General features: G+C 40.9%; 1 protein-coding gene and 2 non-coding genes across 3 annotated transcripts; 1 reads left to right on the forward strand and 2 right to left on the reverse strand.

Annotated features, from left to right (window-relative positions):
- Positions 1–10,031: 10,031 nt before the first annotated feature.
- On the forward strand, positions 10,032–18,656 carry LOC132143298 (uncharacterized; the record flags this gene model as incomplete). The annotated part of the gene is made up of 4 exons (XM_059553412.1): positions 10,032–10,401; positions 10,483–10,763; positions 11,161–11,268; positions 18,639–18,656. Coding segments are annotated over 4 exons (777 nt in total), but the record flags the coding sequence as incomplete, so codon positions are not given.
- Positions 17,475–17,546, reverse strand: trnae-cuc (transfer RNA glutamic acid (anticodon CUC)). Its single transcript has one exon. It is a non-coding gene; the product is annotated as a tRNA-Glu (tRNA).
- trnae-cuc (transfer RNA glutamic acid (anticodon CUC)) lies at positions 17,944–18,015 on the reverse strand. The gene has a single exon. It is a non-coding gene; the product is annotated as a tRNA-Glu (tRNA).
- Positions 18,657–18,859: the final 203 nt, after the last annotated feature.

An 18,859-nucleotide genomic window follows, 5' to 3' on the forward strand; every position in this document is an offset into this window, starting at 1 on the left:
GAATAGGAGGTATGCTTATTACATAAACATATTTGAGTTGATGTATATGCTTTTATTTATTATTTTTTAATTAACTTTTTCCTTCCAAACTATTGTTAGAAGCAGTGTTTCCTGTAACTATGCAAAGATTTGGTTTCAAAAAAAGTTTCACTAAACAATTTCTTATGATTTTAAATTTGCATTGAACTTCAGATCAATCTTAAAGTAAAATGCATAACTAAAGTCTGATTGTGTGGTGGATGTGTTCAAATTTGATCATCTTAATTCAAGTGATGAAGGATGGTGAAAGTCTGACAGTATTGAGCTCTACTTTAAGGTTAAACCTGCATAGTGTAAATGTTGACTAACGGTTGCAAATAAACATTTATTAGAGATTTTTAAAAGTAATCAAAAGTAATCAGTTACATTACTTTAATAAAGTAATTGAAAAAGTTACACTACTATTTTTAACATTTACCCTACATTTTAAATAGGGTAACTTGTAATCTGTAACCTATTACATTTCCAAAGTAACCTTCCCAACACTGCCCGTGTAAAACGCAGTTTGCACACTCGAGCTCTCGGCGGGAACTTGCAGTCTTCCAGGCCAAATGCATGCAGAGATGTAACTACTTCACTACTGTACTTAAGTACTAAAAGGCGGTATCTGTACTTTACTAGAGTATTATTTTTTTCTCCTACTTCCACTTTTACTTCAGTACATATTTTCGATGAGTTTAATACTTTTACTCCGATATTTGTTTTATGTGCTGCATCGTTACTCGTTACAATTATAAACATGTTACGAATCATTACATTACAAACATAACTGTAGATGGCAGGTTTGATGAAGCTGGCACATCATTGAGCGAATCAAGCGATTAAGAAGACTGCGCGTGCTGACTGAACTGCTGTGAAGAGAGAGATGAACACCGAGCCGAGCCAGATAATGACTCGTTCACGAGTCAAGAACCGGTAGCATCGGTTATCGGATCACCAGTAGTTCTTTCTGACAGTTCGATTCAATAAACCAGTTGAAGAAAACAGTTCACCGGTTATTTTGCGCTCGACGTAATGGCGTCATTGGCGTTGACTGCAAGCCTTCGGTTTACCAGCGCTCATAACATTAGCACAGAATCAGTTCAGAATCAATCACCAAAAGAATCAGTTCGGTTCAGAAGCTCTGTGTGTCGGTTTGCTTTCACGCTGAATCACACATGTGCAGTATCATCAGCTCCTCGGTTCTCGAATCGGACACGTCTGACAGAAACGGTTCTTGACCACTGATCTATAATATAAGTTATATATATAGATCAGTGTTTTTGACTCGTGATCGAGTCAGTCTGTTGTTAGTTATCTGGCTCGGCTCGGTGTTCATCTTCAGTTCTCTCTTCACATCAGTTCAGTCAGTGTACTGTTTGAGTGAATGAATTAATCTGGGATATTGGTTTGTTTTAACTCAGAGGGAGTGTCAGCCACATTAAACAAGTTAACAGTTTAAGTCATTTGTGGATTAATGCTTATTGGAGACGCGAACCGTTTAAAACGATTCAGTTCGATTTGGTGAACTGGTTCAAGAAGATCCGGTTACATCGAATGATTCATTCGCGAACCGGATATCACAAACTGCTTTGTTTTGAACTGTCTTACAACAGACACGGAAGAGAAGACAATAATGAATAAAGTCGTAGTTTTTGCTATTTTTGGACCAAAATGTATTTTCGATGCTTCAAAAAATTCTAACTGACCCTCTGATGTCACATGGACTACTTTGATAATGTTTTTCGTACCTTTCTGGACAATGGAGGGACTGAGAGCTCTCAGACTAAATCTAAAATATCTTAAACTGTGTTCCAAAAATAAACGGAGGTCTTAAGGGTTTGAAACAACATGAGGGTAAGTTATTAATGACATAATTTAGCAAATTGGGCGAACTAACCCTTTAATCTGTTTTTTGTTTACAAAAAGTTACAGTCAAAGGAATTGTGATTGTCCTTTAGGTTAATCATTTGAAATAGTAAAAACAATATGTTCAAACTTTTGACTACTTTCTTTAATAACTACATAACACAATACTTGTACTTTTACTTTCAGTACTTGAGTAGTAAATTTTCAAATAGACTACTTGCAATACTTAAGTACAAAAAATGTTGAATACTTTAGTACTTCTACTTAAGTGTGGTGCTTAAAGGGCACTTCAACTTCTACTCAAGTCATTTTTTTGATAGAGCACTTGTACTTTTACTCAAGTCTGGGTCTCTAGTACTTTATACATCTCTGAATGCATGCAACCACTGGCGCTTAATTTTAAAGTCTGCTGGTAAACTATGCAGTCCAGCAGTGCTGTGCAACCAGCAACACACCTCCATACCATCCTGACCACTGTACTAAATACAGATAAATCTACGCTAACTTGAAGATCTAAATAACTGTATAATTGCTATGCTAAATAGATGCTATATTAGTCTATCCTGGTCGTTACCAATACTCGCAATTCCAGCTCCTGACTCACTACAGTGAATTTGATGGTTTTATACTGTCAAGGGCGTGGTAGCTCGTACCAAGGGGCGTGGTGAGCTGGAAACTGCTTACGTCACCTGCCACCGTTTACGTCACTTGCCACCGCAACATCCAATAGAAAAAATCAACTACAGTAGCCACGGTTCAACCTGAAGAGAGCAGCACTCAGACGTTTTTACACCATATATTGTAGAATTAAAACACTTTATGCTCAAATGTCAAAAAAGTTACTCGAATCAATGAACAGCACTAATAAAGCCCCATTCTTATAGATCATTAACTAAAAAAAGTTGGTCTAGGGTTTAGTTACTCTTTAAATAGAAAATCATGGTGTGTTATCATAAACATGGTTATCATACACTGACATTTTTACAGATTGTCAAATCTTTCTAATAATAATCATTATTCACATGTGTTCTAGTTTGAGAGTCAAATCATGATTTATACTTCTAAAGAAGAATGGGGTAAGGTGTGCACTTTCCTGTATTTATATATTTTATGGAGATGTAAATATTCTTCCAATGCAGCGTTGAAAATAAAATAGAGACTTAGAATCCCAAGTAAGCAAGCCAAAGGTGACAAAAATAAAAAATAAACTTCCTAAATAAACTTCCCTTTAAAAAGCACTTTAATGCATTAACAAAAATTATTGGGATAAATCAAAACCAAATCCCTCATCTTTGTTGCCAGACATTAAACATATTCATATAAAACATCTTCTTTACTTGAAACAATTTGAATTCAGGCACAATTATGAATATATGAATTATATATTTTATTATTATTCAACATTTCTAACAGAGTAAGAATCCATGTGCAAGTAGGGATAGTACTCCACTGATCAAATTGCAATGAACAACTCAAAGAAACATTGATCCAGTCATGAGTCTCAAGGTAACAAATTACTGAATCATAAAACTCAAAACTTATTTATTAATTTAATTCATGATATAATGACATTTTGATAATTACAGGGTAAAAAAAAATTATATTGTGTAAAAACAATGAAAAGTTATTTTGTCAAAACTGTGCAATTCTATTCAAATAAGTATAGTAAAACACAAAATAGCAATAATAATAGTGCTGTATAATGTTGACAATAAGAGATGTCTCTCATTTACTCTTCTGGGGTAAACATAAAACTTCAGTCAGCAACATACAAGTAATCAAATTACTCTAGCAGGTATTTGTCACACATTTTAATCTTTCAAATGTAATGTCAAGTCCCTTCGTTTAAAAATAAAATATTTATAATAAAGTATATTTAATGATAGAATAATCATTAAAGCTCTCAGTATCTTATTTGCATTTTATTCGTTTTCTAAGCTTTGAGTGGTGAAATTAGTACAAAAATCATAGTGATCAGTGGAATCAGAATCAGTGAAAAAGATATGTATAAATGACTATTGATTTCAGCTATGAGCATAAAAAAATACTACATTAAGAATATAACAAATCAGGATGGACACTAAAATATGAGAGATAAGTCTGAAGGCCTTCCTTTCCTGCTGTTTTTCAACAACTCTGCCTCTTGTCAATTTATTTGTGTGGATTGAGGAAACTCTTCCAAAAACGACAAGCCAACAAAGACTTTGACTTTATTTCATCTGTTTTCTGAGGTAATGTACCCATGCTCATACATACTGTGTTTGCATACGTGTGTATTGTCTATCACTTTTTACCCATAACATTAATGTGTTCTTATAAGAATGTCTGTATCTGCAACATTATATTATGGTGCAATATTTGAGTAGAAAACTGTGGTGCAGTAACATATATTTTGACCTTGACTATAAATTTATGGAAGTAGAACTGAAAATTTGTGACATTTATGGTGCTGTATGAATCTAAAAGCTGGTTTCATACCTGAGCAGGGTTTCATAACCTCAGGTATAAGCCTCCTCCTAAATAACAAATGTGAAATGTACCATCACCTAGGGTTAAAAAAGGTTCTCAAAATTAATCTTTTGAGTAGGTACTTTGTGACTGTTATTTTGTCATTGAAAGGTTGCTTCCCTGCTATTTAAAAGTCCTCCCATGGGCTTATGGGCTAATAAAGTGTCTATTGGATGTGCTTTTCAGAATCTTCTCATATCTGGAATCTTACTGTTTTAAGAATGATGTAAATTCAGACATACTACTCCTTTCACATCATTGTATGACAGAGTCCAAAACTAAACGATGCATGACACCTTAAAGATCTATCCTGTAATCAAGTCATTTATGCTCTCCACTTTTTTGAGCTTGACCCGTGAAAATACAGTGCTGATCATTATCTAGTCATTTATACAGTAGTTAATATTGTGAAGTGTGTAAGAGAGAGTGTATGGCTGCAGAGGTGCTCCCAAAGCAAAGAGGAAAGCCTTGAGGGAAATGATAGGGGCTGGTGTTGGGAGGGCAAGCATGTGTGAGAGGCTGGGGGATGAAAACATGTCAGACGAAAGAATATGTTACAGTGTGTGTCTGACTGGAGTGAGGAGCAGGATAGTGTTTAAAGAGGGAGCCAAAGGACATTTTGCATTGGGATTAAATAATCTGTGTGTGCTTCTAATAATGTTCAAATTGTAGTTTTTGGTGTTCATCTGAAATGACAGTCAAGAGGAACAGTTTAGAAAAATCTAAAGTGATAAATAATGAAGAATTCACTCCGAAGAAAAATGACCTCCAGCTCAACTTTAACTAAAGCCAACATGTGATATAAGGATTTTGTTAGAAGTGCCTTTGAATGAATGAGACCTCTAATTATTTTGAAATGGACTTTTTACATACTGTTATACATTTAAACACACAGTCTTTTTCACATCTCTATCTTGTTATAAAGCTTATAGCTGATTTCTAACGGAGAGGCATTTATTTGGAGGGTTGACAGCTGATGCTGGCTCTCTGGTGTCATCACTCTACTATGATCCTTTATTATATTATTCAGGGCCACTGAATAATATACACTGAATAATACACTGAATTGTCAACATTTTCTGTATGGGATACATGAAATCAATCATTTTTGTCTCCATTTATTTCTGATTAATAATCTCACAACTGCATCTTTATTTCTTGTTATTGTGACTTTCTCATAATTAAACATATATTTCTCACAATGTGACTTTATTCCTTATTTTGACCTATATCATGATCTTTTTTCATTTATTTTGTACTTCATGGTACAAATCTATTGCTAGTTAGATGTGACAGGCAGATATATTTATCAGAATATGAACTATTATAATAGGGCTTGGCTTTATTACTTTCTAATTTAAGATGAAAATAGCTGTTATGCTTCTGTATCAGTCCTGAGAGGTTTTAAAGAAACAAAACCTTAATTGGATAAGAAACCATGAGTCAAAAGTCACTAGTCGCAAGCATAGAAATGTATGACTGTGAACTGTTTTGGCGCCCAGAGAATAGTCTCATCAACTGTTGGAGTCCATTTTTAGCATCCATTGTGAACTTTAACAAGACAAGTGTGTCAAGGCCTTAAAATTTGTTCTCAAGTCAAAATCACATGCACAATATTTCTGTCTCTTGTTGCCCACAGACAGATAGTCTTCAGTTTTATCTCCAATTTACAACAAATTACTTGTAATTTTATCCAATAATTTGTACTTTATTTGTATATTATATTATATTATATTATATTATATTATATTATATTATTTTTCTATTCTATTATATTATATATATTATATTATTATAGACTGATATTTGTCAAAACATAGTGAAGACATTTAAGGAAATAATTGAACATGATAGAAAAAATAATAGTTTGATGTTGGGACATAATTTGGGCACGTGTCAATTATTTATTTAAAATTATATTTAAAAGATCTTATTTATGTACAGTACAGACCAAAAGTTTGGAAACATTACTATTTTTAATGTTTTTGAAAGAAGTTTCTTCTGCTCATCAAGCCTGCATTTATTTGATCAAAAATACAGAAAAAAATGTAATATTGTGATATATTATAACAATTTAAAATAATTGTTTTTAAATTTATTATACTTTAAATTATCATTTATTTCTGTGATGCTCATTATCACATGATCCTTTAGAAATCATTCTAATATGATGATTCATTATCAAAGTTGGAAACAGTTCTGCTGCTTAATATTTTTTCAGAACATGTGATACTTTTTTAGGATACTTTGATGAATAAAAAGTAAAAAAAAAAAAAAAAGAAGCTATGTTTTTAAAATATAAATATTTTGTAATAACAATATACACTACTGGTCAGTAATTTGGGGTCAGTCATTTTTTTTCTTTCTTTTTTTAAAATAAAATCAATACTTTTATTCAGCAAGGATGTGTTAAATTGATAAAAAGTGATAGTAAAGAAAGTATATTATTAGAATTTTTTTTATTATTTTGAATAAATGCAGTTCTTTTTAACCTTTTATTCATCAAATATATTAGACAGCAGAACTGTTTCCAACACTCATAATAAATCAGAATATTAGAATGATTTCTAAATGATCTATGATAGACTGGATGTTACATATGACACTGAAGGCTGGAGTAATGATGTTGAAAATTCAGCTTTGCATCACAGGAATAAATTATTATTTTAAAGTATATTCAAATAGAAATCTATTATTTATAAGTTGTAATAATATTTCACAATATTACAGTTTTTTCTGTATTTTTGATCAAATAAATGCAGGCTTGATGATATATATATATACAGTACAGACCAAAAGTTTGGACACACCTTCTCATTCAAAGAGTTTTCTTTATTTTCATGACTATGAAAATTGTAGATTCACACTGAAGGCATCAAAACTATGAATGAACACATGTGGAATTATATATGGAATTATATACATAACAAAAAAGTGTGAAACAACTGAAAATGTCATATTCTAGGTTCTTCAAAGTAGCCACCTTTTGCTTTGATTACTGCTTTGCACACTCTTGGCATTCTCTTGATGAGCTTCAAGAGGTAGTCACCTGAAATGGTCTTCCAACAGTCTTGAAGGAGTTCCCCGAGAGATACTTAGCACTTGTTGGCCCTTTTGCCTTCTGTCTGCGGTCCAGCTCATCCCTAAACCATCTGGATTGGGTTCAGGTCCGGTGACTGTGGAGGCCAGGTCATCTGGTGCAGCACCCCATCACTCTCCTTCTTGGTCAAATAGCCCTTGATGCCTTCAGTGTGATTCTACAATTTTCATAGTCATGAAAATAAAGAAAACTCTGTGTGTCCAAACTTTTGGTCTGTACTCTATATATATATATATATATATATATATATATGTATATGTATATATATATATATATATATATATATATATATATGTATGTATGTATATGTGTAATTTCTGTCCCCCTCACTTCTGAAAAGATGGGGACGCCCCTGGATCTGGGTAATGTGTTTGAGGACGTCATGTACCAGAGCGACAGGATTCCCCCCACCTCCATATTTAGATGTAATAGAGACCTGAATTTTTCAGGCGAGGCTTGTGTAATTCAGTATGTTTGGCCTTTTCGAGGGGCTGGGTCATTAACATTTCTATGAGTTAACAGCGTAGATAGTTCTGTTCTCTTTCCAGAATGTGCTAAAACCCATATCCTATAGAGCAGGAATATTGTTTGTTTTCGAATATTGTCATTCTATCATCACGTTTATGTTTAGTTTAATGAAATGGGTTGCCTTTGACTGACCAGCATGGACTGTCCCAGTGTTCCCACCTTCCAGGAATGAAGACAACATGATGAATATCTGTCCAGGAGTTGTAAATCAGATCAGCTTATTAACTTAGCACCATCTGCTGAGCAACATGTTGCACAGTGTCTTCAGGCCACCATGCGATCCCTGCAATAACAAACAGATCATGATATTTACATGACTTCCCTAGCTGTTAGTCCTTATGTGAAAGTTGGTGAATGTGTGAATCTGCTGAATGTGTGTATATGAACATACTTTGGGGAGCGATCCTGCATCAGATGATCATGTCTATAAATAAGATTTCTTAAATAGATGTGTGACGATGAGTGAGTCTGAGATGATGTCTAACATTTATTAATTTTATGCATTGAACTGTGGACATTCAGCAAATGTTTGCACTCTCTTGGACAGATTTTTGAATAATGGTTTTGTCAACACTTCTTTAAAGATATCATTCTTAAATAGATGACCCAATATTTAAAATCTGTCCAGGAGAGAGCACACATGCTGGAGACCATGTGGTTGTGGCTGTTGAACTATAGCAGCTGTGTGGTACTTTACACTAGACAAATGTCTTTCACCTCTTGCTCATGTTACAAGGACATGTTGTCACAGTGTTTGAAAAACACCCTGCTGGCGTGTTATTAATTAGATGTAATGAAGTGAGCACATGTCTGATGGAAAGCCTTCAGGAAGTTGAGCTCTCTTGTTCTATTGAGACTAGCTGCACTTTCACTAAGCTTTAAGGAATTTGTTTATGCATATGTTCTACTCCAGAGAACTATTTCACAGTTTATATTGTAAGCTTAGTTGGGAGCAAATGTTGAGCCTCAGAGAGAATTAATGGCTCAGTTGTTAATGTTAAACTTATCAACAAATGTTTTTTTCTATTGTCATTTGAGTAATGAGTAGACCGTAGAGTTAAAAAAATGAATATATTTATCACAAAATATCATAAATGATAAATAAATACGTTAAGATTTCATTATGTTTTTGGGAGCTGCACCACATGACATATTACACCCTAAGATAAGCTTGCCTTGTCATAAAAAGGTAAAATTACCTGATATTTAAGAGACTTTATTACTCTCCTTGATACAAAGTGTTTGGTTTTATGATTGATTATTTTTTTTACATATGTGTTGGTTACCCCATAGCACTTTAAATGCCAGACAAAAGTTTTTCAAATCATAATAGATACTTCAAAATAAACAATAAATTATGAACATTAATTTAATGTGGCTTTCTTTTCAATCATTTCTAAATGAATAGATCCAGAAAACAAATATGCTGAATGAATATTGCTGAAGGTACTAGATTCAGATATTCTTGTTTTTCTATTGTTTTCCCCCGCACAGACTTCCACAAGCTGCTCAAATCAATCCCAGGCCAGTGTGTCTGTCTCAGATGAGAAGTGTTTTCTCCAGTGTGCCACCCACTTTTTGGAACAGCACAAGCTTTCCTGTTGACACTAGCCCAACTTGAAGCTCACCTAATTTTGAACCTGATTAATAATGTTGCATCTAGAAATAATAGCGGTAATGGGAACCCATTTGTTCCTTTAAATCCCATACAGCCTGTTGGCATTCAAAGATCCTCATTTTTTAGCATGCACCAGTGCCCAGGGGGTTTTAAAAACATGTATTCCACACCTCACATGGTTAGGCATCCTTCAACAGCAGTCACAGAAATTAATTCAGTCACTGCCAGAAAAGAGAGGTGTGCACTTCTGGCAAAAGAGATTATTCAGGAAAAAAACACTAGGTCCCATCATGAATAACACGACATCTGGTTGGGACATAGATTCAGTCCCAACCATTTACAATGTTCCCAATACCAGTCAGTGACAGCCAAAGCAATGATGCCTCCTGAAGAAGAGCCAAAGCAACAAACAATGCTCCAGCAGAAAGTCTGATCAAAGCTTTAACCAGCCTTGGACTTTCTCTTGAGGATCTAGAATTACTCAGTCACTGCCCAGACAACCAGTTAATAACAGAGAATCTCCCCTTCATTATACAAGACATTCCAGAGCACAAAGGAACAAAGGACATTAAATATGGCCATGCTAGATGGATCTCATCTGATCACATGGAATCTTCCAGAGAGTCGTCATGCACTCATGGGGAACAGAGGAATCTGAGGATTGTAAACGGTCAGAGATCTCTCAGCTGTCGGCCATCTAAAGTCATTTATAAGCACTTCTCGACCCAATCTAAAACACTAAGAACAATACATTCATCATGTGAGTTATTATTACATATAACACAACAATAAGCAGCTTACATCATCTAAAATGTTAATCTATCTATCTATCTGCTGATAGATCGGCCTGCTGAGGACTCCGGCTGCAGGACTGGTTCAGTCTATTTTCCCCCTCGATCAAAACGCAGCATAAGGCACAGCTTTGTCTCTTTAGACTGTAATAAAGCAATACATTATACAACAAGAAGACCCTTGTCCTCTCCACACAGAGCCAACACTTACAATGCCATGACAAAAGGTCATCAGTTTCCAGTCAAATCTGCAAAATCAGAAGTAACCGCTGAATCCATCTACATTCAGATGCCAGTAACTAAGACAACTGCAAAAACATCAGCACAAACTGTAAGTTCTGGGAGGTATAGGCCTAAATACTGATGATTATTGGTGTCATTAAGGTGAAAACAGAACATCATGCCCTTAAAGCAAAACTCTTATTGAAGCTGTTTTATAAAGGGTTTTTTTTATTCTCTAGTGTGAACTGTGATCACTACCACCATAATGATTGAAATGCCACCATTAAACCATTAAAGTATCAGTTTAGCCTCAACATTGCTGGTTGAAAATAACAGACATCTCAAATAGTTAGCAGTGACAGTCCCGGATAACAAATAAACAACTGTGAAAGAGTGACCTCTGGTGGCCGGAGAGTTGCACTTTTTACATTAGGAAACATTACGAACTCTTCTCTTTTAACAAAGCAGTTCACTTTTATTCTTATTGTTCCCTTGTTTTCCAAAAGAAGGGTGTGATTCGTGTGTCTGGAATCCCTCTTGATTACTCTCAGAGTGAACTCATCAAAATGGCATCTCCGTTTGGTCAATCAGTTGAGGTTTTAATGGCAACTGAGGTTTGCCCCTTACGAAAGGAAAATATATTTACCAATATATTTCTTAAAATATATTGTGATATATTGTAATATATTATTTTCCCTTTTTATTTTCTAATATATTATATATTTGAATACATTGAATAATATATTGATTATACATATATTATATAATATATTGCAAAATATACAAATGATTTATTTATTTGTTTATTTACTTTACTGAGTTTAATGCATACTTTCACTTCAGGTGTCAGTGTTTCATGCTTTTGTGGGGCCATCATTGTCAAATGCAAGTATATCACTTGTTCTGGAGCCATTTCAAATATTCAAATGAAAACTTAATGATAATAAAATAACACTTTTTAATCTATTCTTGAACAAGTCCCTGTCACAGTGTCTGGGTTGTGTTCCCTGGGTTTCCACTAGGTGTCCTCAGTTCCCACAGTGTTTATCATTTATCACTTCCTGTCTCCTTATTTGGTCACCTTCCTCCTTGTTTAGTTAATTGATTGTTCCCCACCTGTCTCCTGTTTCCCCATCATCCTTTTGTGTATTTATACCTGGTCTGTCTGAGTCTTAGGAGTCCTTGTTGAATGTTTAATTCATGTCCGTCAGCTCTTGTCTTTGCCTTGTGTTCGTGTCTTGTTTATGTTTGGATGGATGTTTTAGTCTCCACCCCTGCCTGGACTGTTTACTCTATTTGGATTACCCTTTAATAAAAGACTTACCTGCAATTGGTTCCCTCTCCCTGTGTTCTCTGTAACACCGATCGGGACAGAAGGACTCCGTCACTGCAAGAGCCAGCGGTATGTCGGCTTATGTCTCCTCCCCAGCCACAGTGCGGGAGAGGAGTGGATTTGAAGGAACTCGCCTGGTGGTTTTCCGGGGAACCAGAGGAGGTCGCCGAGGAGGGAGGGGTCGAGAGGATACTCAGCACCGCTCTCAACCAGGGCCGCCCTTCGACCCAGGGCTCGTGTGGGATGGATTAGAGCCACCGTCTCACCATGGCGGACGGAGAGGAGAGAGGAAGCGCATGTCCGCCACAGTGGCGTCACTGCCCATGATGGCCGCTAGTCCAGCGCCACGAGGCAGGATGGACGCCAACACAGCACCACAACCCAAGGCGATCACGAGTCCAGCGCCACGGTGCAAGATGGCCGCCAGCTCAGCGCCAACGCCCAAGAGGGCCGCTGACTCATTCTTGGACTATTTCGCTACGCTGTCCAAGATCCTAGAGATTCCCAAGACGGTTGACGTCATGGCTGCTGAGCCAGCGCCACAGCACAAGATGGCCGCCAGCCCAGAGCCACAGCACAAGATGGCCGCCAGCCCAGAGCCACAGCACAAGATGGCCGCCAGCCCAGCGCCACAGCACAAGATGGCCGCCAGCCCAGCGCCACAGCACAAGATGGCCGCCAGCTTGCAACCACAGCACAAGATGGCCGCCAGCTTGCAACCACAGCACAAGATGGCCGACTCAACGCCTGAGTCTCCAGACAAGGTGTCACCGACTCGCCAAAATAGAGGGCGGAGGAGGAGGAGACAGGCGTCTACCGTTCCTCAAAGCCCAGAGGACGTTCCCGAGGCGGTGCCCGATGCTGTTCCGGAGACCGAGGCGGTGCCCGATGCTGTTCCGGAGGCCGAGGCGGTGTCCGATGCTGTTCCGGAGGCCGAGGCGGTGCCCGATGCTGTTCCGGAGGCCGAGGCGGTGCCCGATGCTGTTCCGGAGGCCGAGGCGGTGCCCGATGCTGAGGCGGTGCCCGATGCTGAGGCGGTGCCCGATGCTGAGGCGGTGCCCGATGCCGAGGCGGTGCCCGATGCTGTTCCGGAGGCCGAGGCGGGGCCCGATGCTGTTCCGGAGGCCGAGGCGGGGCCCGATGCTGTTCCGGAGGCCGAGGCGGGGCCCGATGCTGTTCCGGAGGCCGAGGCGGGGCCCGATGCTGTTCCGGAGGCCGAGGCGGTGCCCGATGCCGAGGCGGTGCCCGATGCTGTTCCGGAGGCCGAGGCGGTGCCCGATGCTGTTCCGGAGGCCGAGGCGGTGCCCGATGCCGAGGCGGTGCCCGATGCTGTTCCGGAGGCCGAGGCGGTGCCCGATGCTGTTCCGGAGGCCGAGGCGGTGCCCGAAGCCGAGGCGGTGCCCGATGCTGTTCCGGAGGCCGAGGCGGTGCCCGATGCTGTTCCGGAGGCCGAGGCGGTGCCCGATGCTGTTCCGGAGGCCGAGGCGGTGCCCGATGCTGTTCCGGAGGCCGAGGCGGTGCCCGATGCTGTTCCGGAGGCCGAGGCGGTGCCCGATGCTGTTCCGGAGGCCGAGGCGGTGCCCGAAGCCGAGGCGGGGCCCGATGCCGTTCCGGAGGCCGAGGCGGGGCCCGATGCCGTTCCGGAGGCCGAGGCGGGGCCCGATGCCGTTCCGGAGGCCGAGGCGGGGCCCGATGCCGTTCCGGAGGCCGAGGCGGGGCCCGATGCCGTTCCGGAGGCCGAGGCGGGGCCCGATGCCGTTCCGGAGGCCGAGGCGGGGCCCGATGCCGTTCCGGAGGCCGAGGCGGGGCCCGATGCCGAGGCGGGGCCCGATGCCGAGGCGGGGCCCGATGCCGAGGCGGGGCCCGATGCTGTTCTGGAGGCCGAGGCGGTGCCCGATGCCGTTCTGGAGGCCGAGGCGGTGCCCGATGCCGAGGCGGTGACCGATGCTGTTCCGGAGGCCGAGGCGGTGCCCGATGCCGAGGCGGTGCCCGATGCTGTTCCGGAGGCCGAGGCGGTGCCCGATGCTGTTCCGGAGGCCGAGGCGGTGCCCGATGCTGTTCCGGAGGCCGAGGCGGTGCCCGATGCCGAGGCGGTGCCCGATGCTGTTCCGGAGGCCGAGGCGGTGCCCGATGCCGAGGCGGTGCCCGATGCTGTTCCGGAGGCCGAGGCGGTGCCCGATGCCGAGGCGGTGCCCGATGCTGTTCCGGAGGCCGAGGCGGTGCCCGATGCTGTTCCGGAGGCCGAGACGGTGCCCGATGCCGAGGCGGTGCCCGATGCTGTTCCGGAGGCCGAGGCGGTGCCCGATGCCGAGGTGGAGGCCATTCCCGATGCGGTGTCCGAGGCCGCTCCCGATGCGGTGCCTGAGACTGCTCCCGAGGCCGTGACCGAGGCAGTGCCCGAGTCCGTTCCAGAGGCGGTGCCCAAAGCCGAGGCGTCTCAAGTCTCCACAGGCAGTCCAGAGTCGAGTCAGGTTCCAGTTGACCCTCCAGAGGCGAGTCAGGGGCCAGTGAACTCTCCAGAGTCGAGTCAGGTGCCAGTGACCTCTCCAGAGTCAGGGCCAGTCACCGCTGGTCCTCCGGAGTCAGGGCCAGTCACCGCTGGTCCTCCGGAGTCAGGGCCAGTCACCGCTGGTCCTCCGGAGTCAGGGCCAGTCACCGCTGGTCCTCCGGAGTCAGGGCCAGTCACCGCTGGTCCTCCGGAGTCAGGGCCAGTCACCGCTGGTCCTCCGGAGTCAGGGCCAGTCACCGCTGGTCCTCCGGAGTCAGGGCCAGTCACCGATGACCTTCCGGAGTCAGGGCCAGTCACCGTTGAACTTTCGGAGTCAAGTCAAGTCACTGGGTGGTCTGCTGCTCCGCCCTGTTGGACTCCGGCATCGACCACAGGGGCGTGGTGGTCATCTGCTCCACCCTGGAGGACTCTGGCCTTGACCACAAGGGTGTGGTGGTCTTCTGCTCCGCCCTGGGGGGCTTCCGCTCTGACCACACGGACGTGGTGGTCTTCTGCTCTGCCCTGGGGGGCTTCCGCTCTGACCACACGGACGTGGTGGTCTTCCGCTCCGCCCTGGGGGGCTTCCGCTCTGACCACACGGACGTGGTGGTCTTCCGTTCCGCCCTGGGGGGCGTTTGCCCTGACTACACGGTTGTGGTGGTCTTCCGCTCCGCCCTGGAGGACTCTGGCCTTGACCACAAGGGTGTGGTGGTCTTCTGCTCCGCCCTGGGGGGCTTCATGTTGTTGTTTTTTTTCCTTTTGTTTTTGTGTTAATGTCGGTCCCTGTTCCTTTCTGTTAGTCTGGCCCTCCGTCCCTCCCCCTGAGCCTCCACCTGTCCGCCTCCCTCCTGGTCTCTGTTTTGTGTCTGTCTTGGAGCGTCTGGGAGCCGCTCCTTAGAAAGGGGGTACTGTCACAGTGTCTGGGTTGTGTTCCCTGGGTTTCCACTAGGTGTCCTCAGTTCCCACAGTGTTTATCATTTATCACTTCCTGTCTCCCTATTTGGTCACCTTCCTCCTTGTTTAGTTAATTGATTGTTCCCCACCTGTCTCCTGTTTCCCCATCATCCTTTTGTGTATTTATACCTGGTCTGTCTGAGTCTTAGGGACGGAGTCCTTGTTGAATGTTTAATTCATGTCCGTCAGCTCTTGTCTTTGCCTTGTGTTCGTGTCTTGTTTATGTTTGGATGGATGTTTTGGTCTCGACCCCTGCCTGGACTGTTTACTCTATTTGGATTACCCTTTAATAAAAGACTTACCTGCAATTGGTTCCCTCTCCCGTGGTTCTTTGTAACACCGATCGTGACAGTCCCACTGCGAGAGGTAGCGGCATCGTTGCCTGCATTCTCCAAGTTGGCTCCTGCCTAATGGTTAGAGAGTCGGACTCCCAATCTAAAGGTTGTGAGTTCGAGTCCCGGGCCGGCAGGAATTATAGGTGGGGGGAGTGCATGTACAGTTCTCTCTCCACCTTCAATACCACGACTTAGGTGCCCTTGAGCGAGGCATCGAACCCCCAACTGCTCCCTGGGTGCCGCAGCATAAATGGCTGCCCACTGCTCTGGGTGTGTGCTCACAGTGTGTGTGTGTGTGTGTGTGTGTGTGTGTGTGTGTGTGTGTGTGTGTGTGTGTGTGTGTGTTCACTGCTCTGTGTGTGTGCATTTCGGATGGGTTAAATGCAGAGCACAAATTCTGAGTATGGGTCGCCATACTTGGCTGAATGTCACTTCACTTCACTGTCTTTTAGGGGTTGCTGACGGCTTTGGACTATTTGCTGGTTGTATGTAATGTTCCCAATCAGCCCAAAACTCAAATACATTTGGTTGTTTGAAAATTATGTAATAACATTTGAGAGTTGGACTTTATTTCAGTCGTCTATGTTTTCTCAACTTTTGACTATTTGAGTCTAACCTATCAGTGAATTGATATATTTTTGTTTGTCTTCATAACAAGGTGGATGTTGGTCAGTGCCTTGTGAACAACAGCAGCATCCAGATGGTTTTAGAGATGGAATCTGCTTCTGTTGCTTTATCTGTATATGAGTGGTCTCAAAAAATTCCTTGTTTTTATCACAACCATCATCTGTCTTTCATCAGAGGATGCAATGTACAGAAAAATACATCCGAGGTCTATTCAGCCTAATATCCTCACAGTTTTGTCCCCTTAAATATTGTATATTTTCATTATCTGTGTAATAAAATACTATGAAACAAGGTCATAAGAAGTATTATGTGTTTGTCTTTCTCCTTTTATAAAATTATATATTTATTGAGCAGCAGAAATTAACACTTAAAAATAGTAATCTAAAAATTATAAACTACAATCACTACAATACTCATGGTAAAGGAAATCTTTTACTAATCTAGATATCAGGGAATCTTAAAAGTCTTGAATATTAAGTTATACTTAAAAATCCAGTAATAACAATGAACTTGAAAAGTTCAGCTCATCAGATGTTCTGGAAATTATATATTGTATATTAAATTATATAACATTGTTTCGATTGTTAGATACTGCTAAAAAGGTCAAAATCACTGAGGTGACAAACCCAGATCACAGTTTTTAAGAGTTAATTTACCCACAGAAAATAAATAAATAAAAAATAATAGTGATAGATAGATAGATAGATAGATAGATAGATAGATAGATAGATTAGTGATTAGTAATATGCATTTCTAACTTATTTTGGACAACTTTAAAGGTGATTTTCTCAATATTTTTATTTATTTATTTATTAATGTATAGCACCCTTTAGATTCCAGATTTTCAAATAGTTGTATCTCAGCCAAATATTGTCCTATCCCAACAAACATACATCAATGGAAAGCTTGTTTATTCAGCTTTTAGATGATGTATAAATCTCAATTTTAAAAAAATATTGACGTTTATGACTAGTTTTGTGGTCCTGTGTCACATTTACTCATCCTAGGTGTCCCAAACCTGTAGAAAACTAAATAAAATATATTGTTTGACTGATCATTTTCGGTTACACGTAAAAATAACCGTTCCCTGACCGGGAATCGAACCCGGGCCGCGGCGGTGAGAGCGCCGAATCCTAACCACTAGACCACCAGGGAGCGCTACTGTTAAATCGATTAATATATCTGTAGTCAAATCACGAATTCGAATCTAAATTTTAATTAATTGTGTTAATGAAACTAGCTTTCTAAAAATACGCGAAATAGGTCAATGCGTCTTTGAATTCACTTGAAAGGCATGCGACAGTTTCCTGGCCATTTTGCAATCAACAAGCAGGTTCCCTCTTGGACATGATGTTCTGTCCCATGATGTATTTTGTGTTTGTGCATTTAGAATAAAGTAAACTAAAATTAAAGTAAACTCATATCTGTCAGAGGAGATAAACCAGTAGACCAGTGAAATTTTACACTGCATCATGCAAAACTGGACTGGTCATAAGAGGTATGCAGAAGGTTAAATAAATCAAATGGCACTTTTTTAAATTAAAAGCAACCCTTCCCTGACCGGGAATCGAACCCGGGCCGCGGCGGTGAGAGCGCCGAATCCTAACCACTAGACCACCAGGGAGCGCTGCAGGTAAATCGATGAATATATCTCTAGTCAAATCAAATTAATCAATGTATTATCGCTAATGTACTTTTTTGTTTCACATATTCTTATTAGCAGTCATTATATAGTTGATCTGCAGCTTGTGTAGAGTAAGTTATTCAGCAGGGAGTTATTTTAACATCTGGGTCCTTGTTCTTTATCTTAAAATGCTGTAAATGAGTGTCTTTGTACTAATATTTTTTTTAATCACTTAGGTTGTTCTATATTAAACATTTGAGTGTGTTATATTAGATCAAAATCTGGGTTAATGATGACACTATTTCATAAGAGGTTACACGTCATGATGCTTTATGCAAACTATGTCAGCGCGTCTGTCCAAATAAAACAACAATGTTCTTACATTTGATGTTTTTTTTGTCAGTGCTTGTGCATTCAGGCTCTAATGTTCCTACCCAAGCCACCTTCAAGTACAGGCAAAGAGATATGTTTTGGCGTAAAACCAAGTATTTTTCCATTGAATTTGCATGCAGGTAAATCCCTCCCGAATGTGCCTTTCAAAAAAAAACAGAAATCACATATTATTTATTACTAATATTACTAATACGTTTAATAATACGTACTATTATGTGTTTTTTTAATAGGAGAGAACAAGAAACTGACACATTTACGAAAATCATAGATACATTTTTATTTTTATTTTATTAATGGCTCTTAAAAATCACACCTGAATGAATGCGAATGGATCTAGCTTTCTAAAATGACGCAAAAGAGGTCAATGCTTCTTAGAATTCACTTGAAAAGCATGCGACAAGTTTCCTCAATACTGGCCATTCCGAGTAAATACCGACGATGACCCTCAGGA

The sequence above is a fragment of the Carassius carassius genome, chromosome 7, assembly GCF_963082965.1.
Source record: "Carassius carassius chromosome 7, fCarCar2.1, whole genome shotgun sequence".
Taxonomy (NCBI): domain Eukaryota; kingdom Metazoa; phylum Chordata; class Actinopteri; order Cypriniformes; family Cyprinidae; genus Carassius; species Carassius carassius.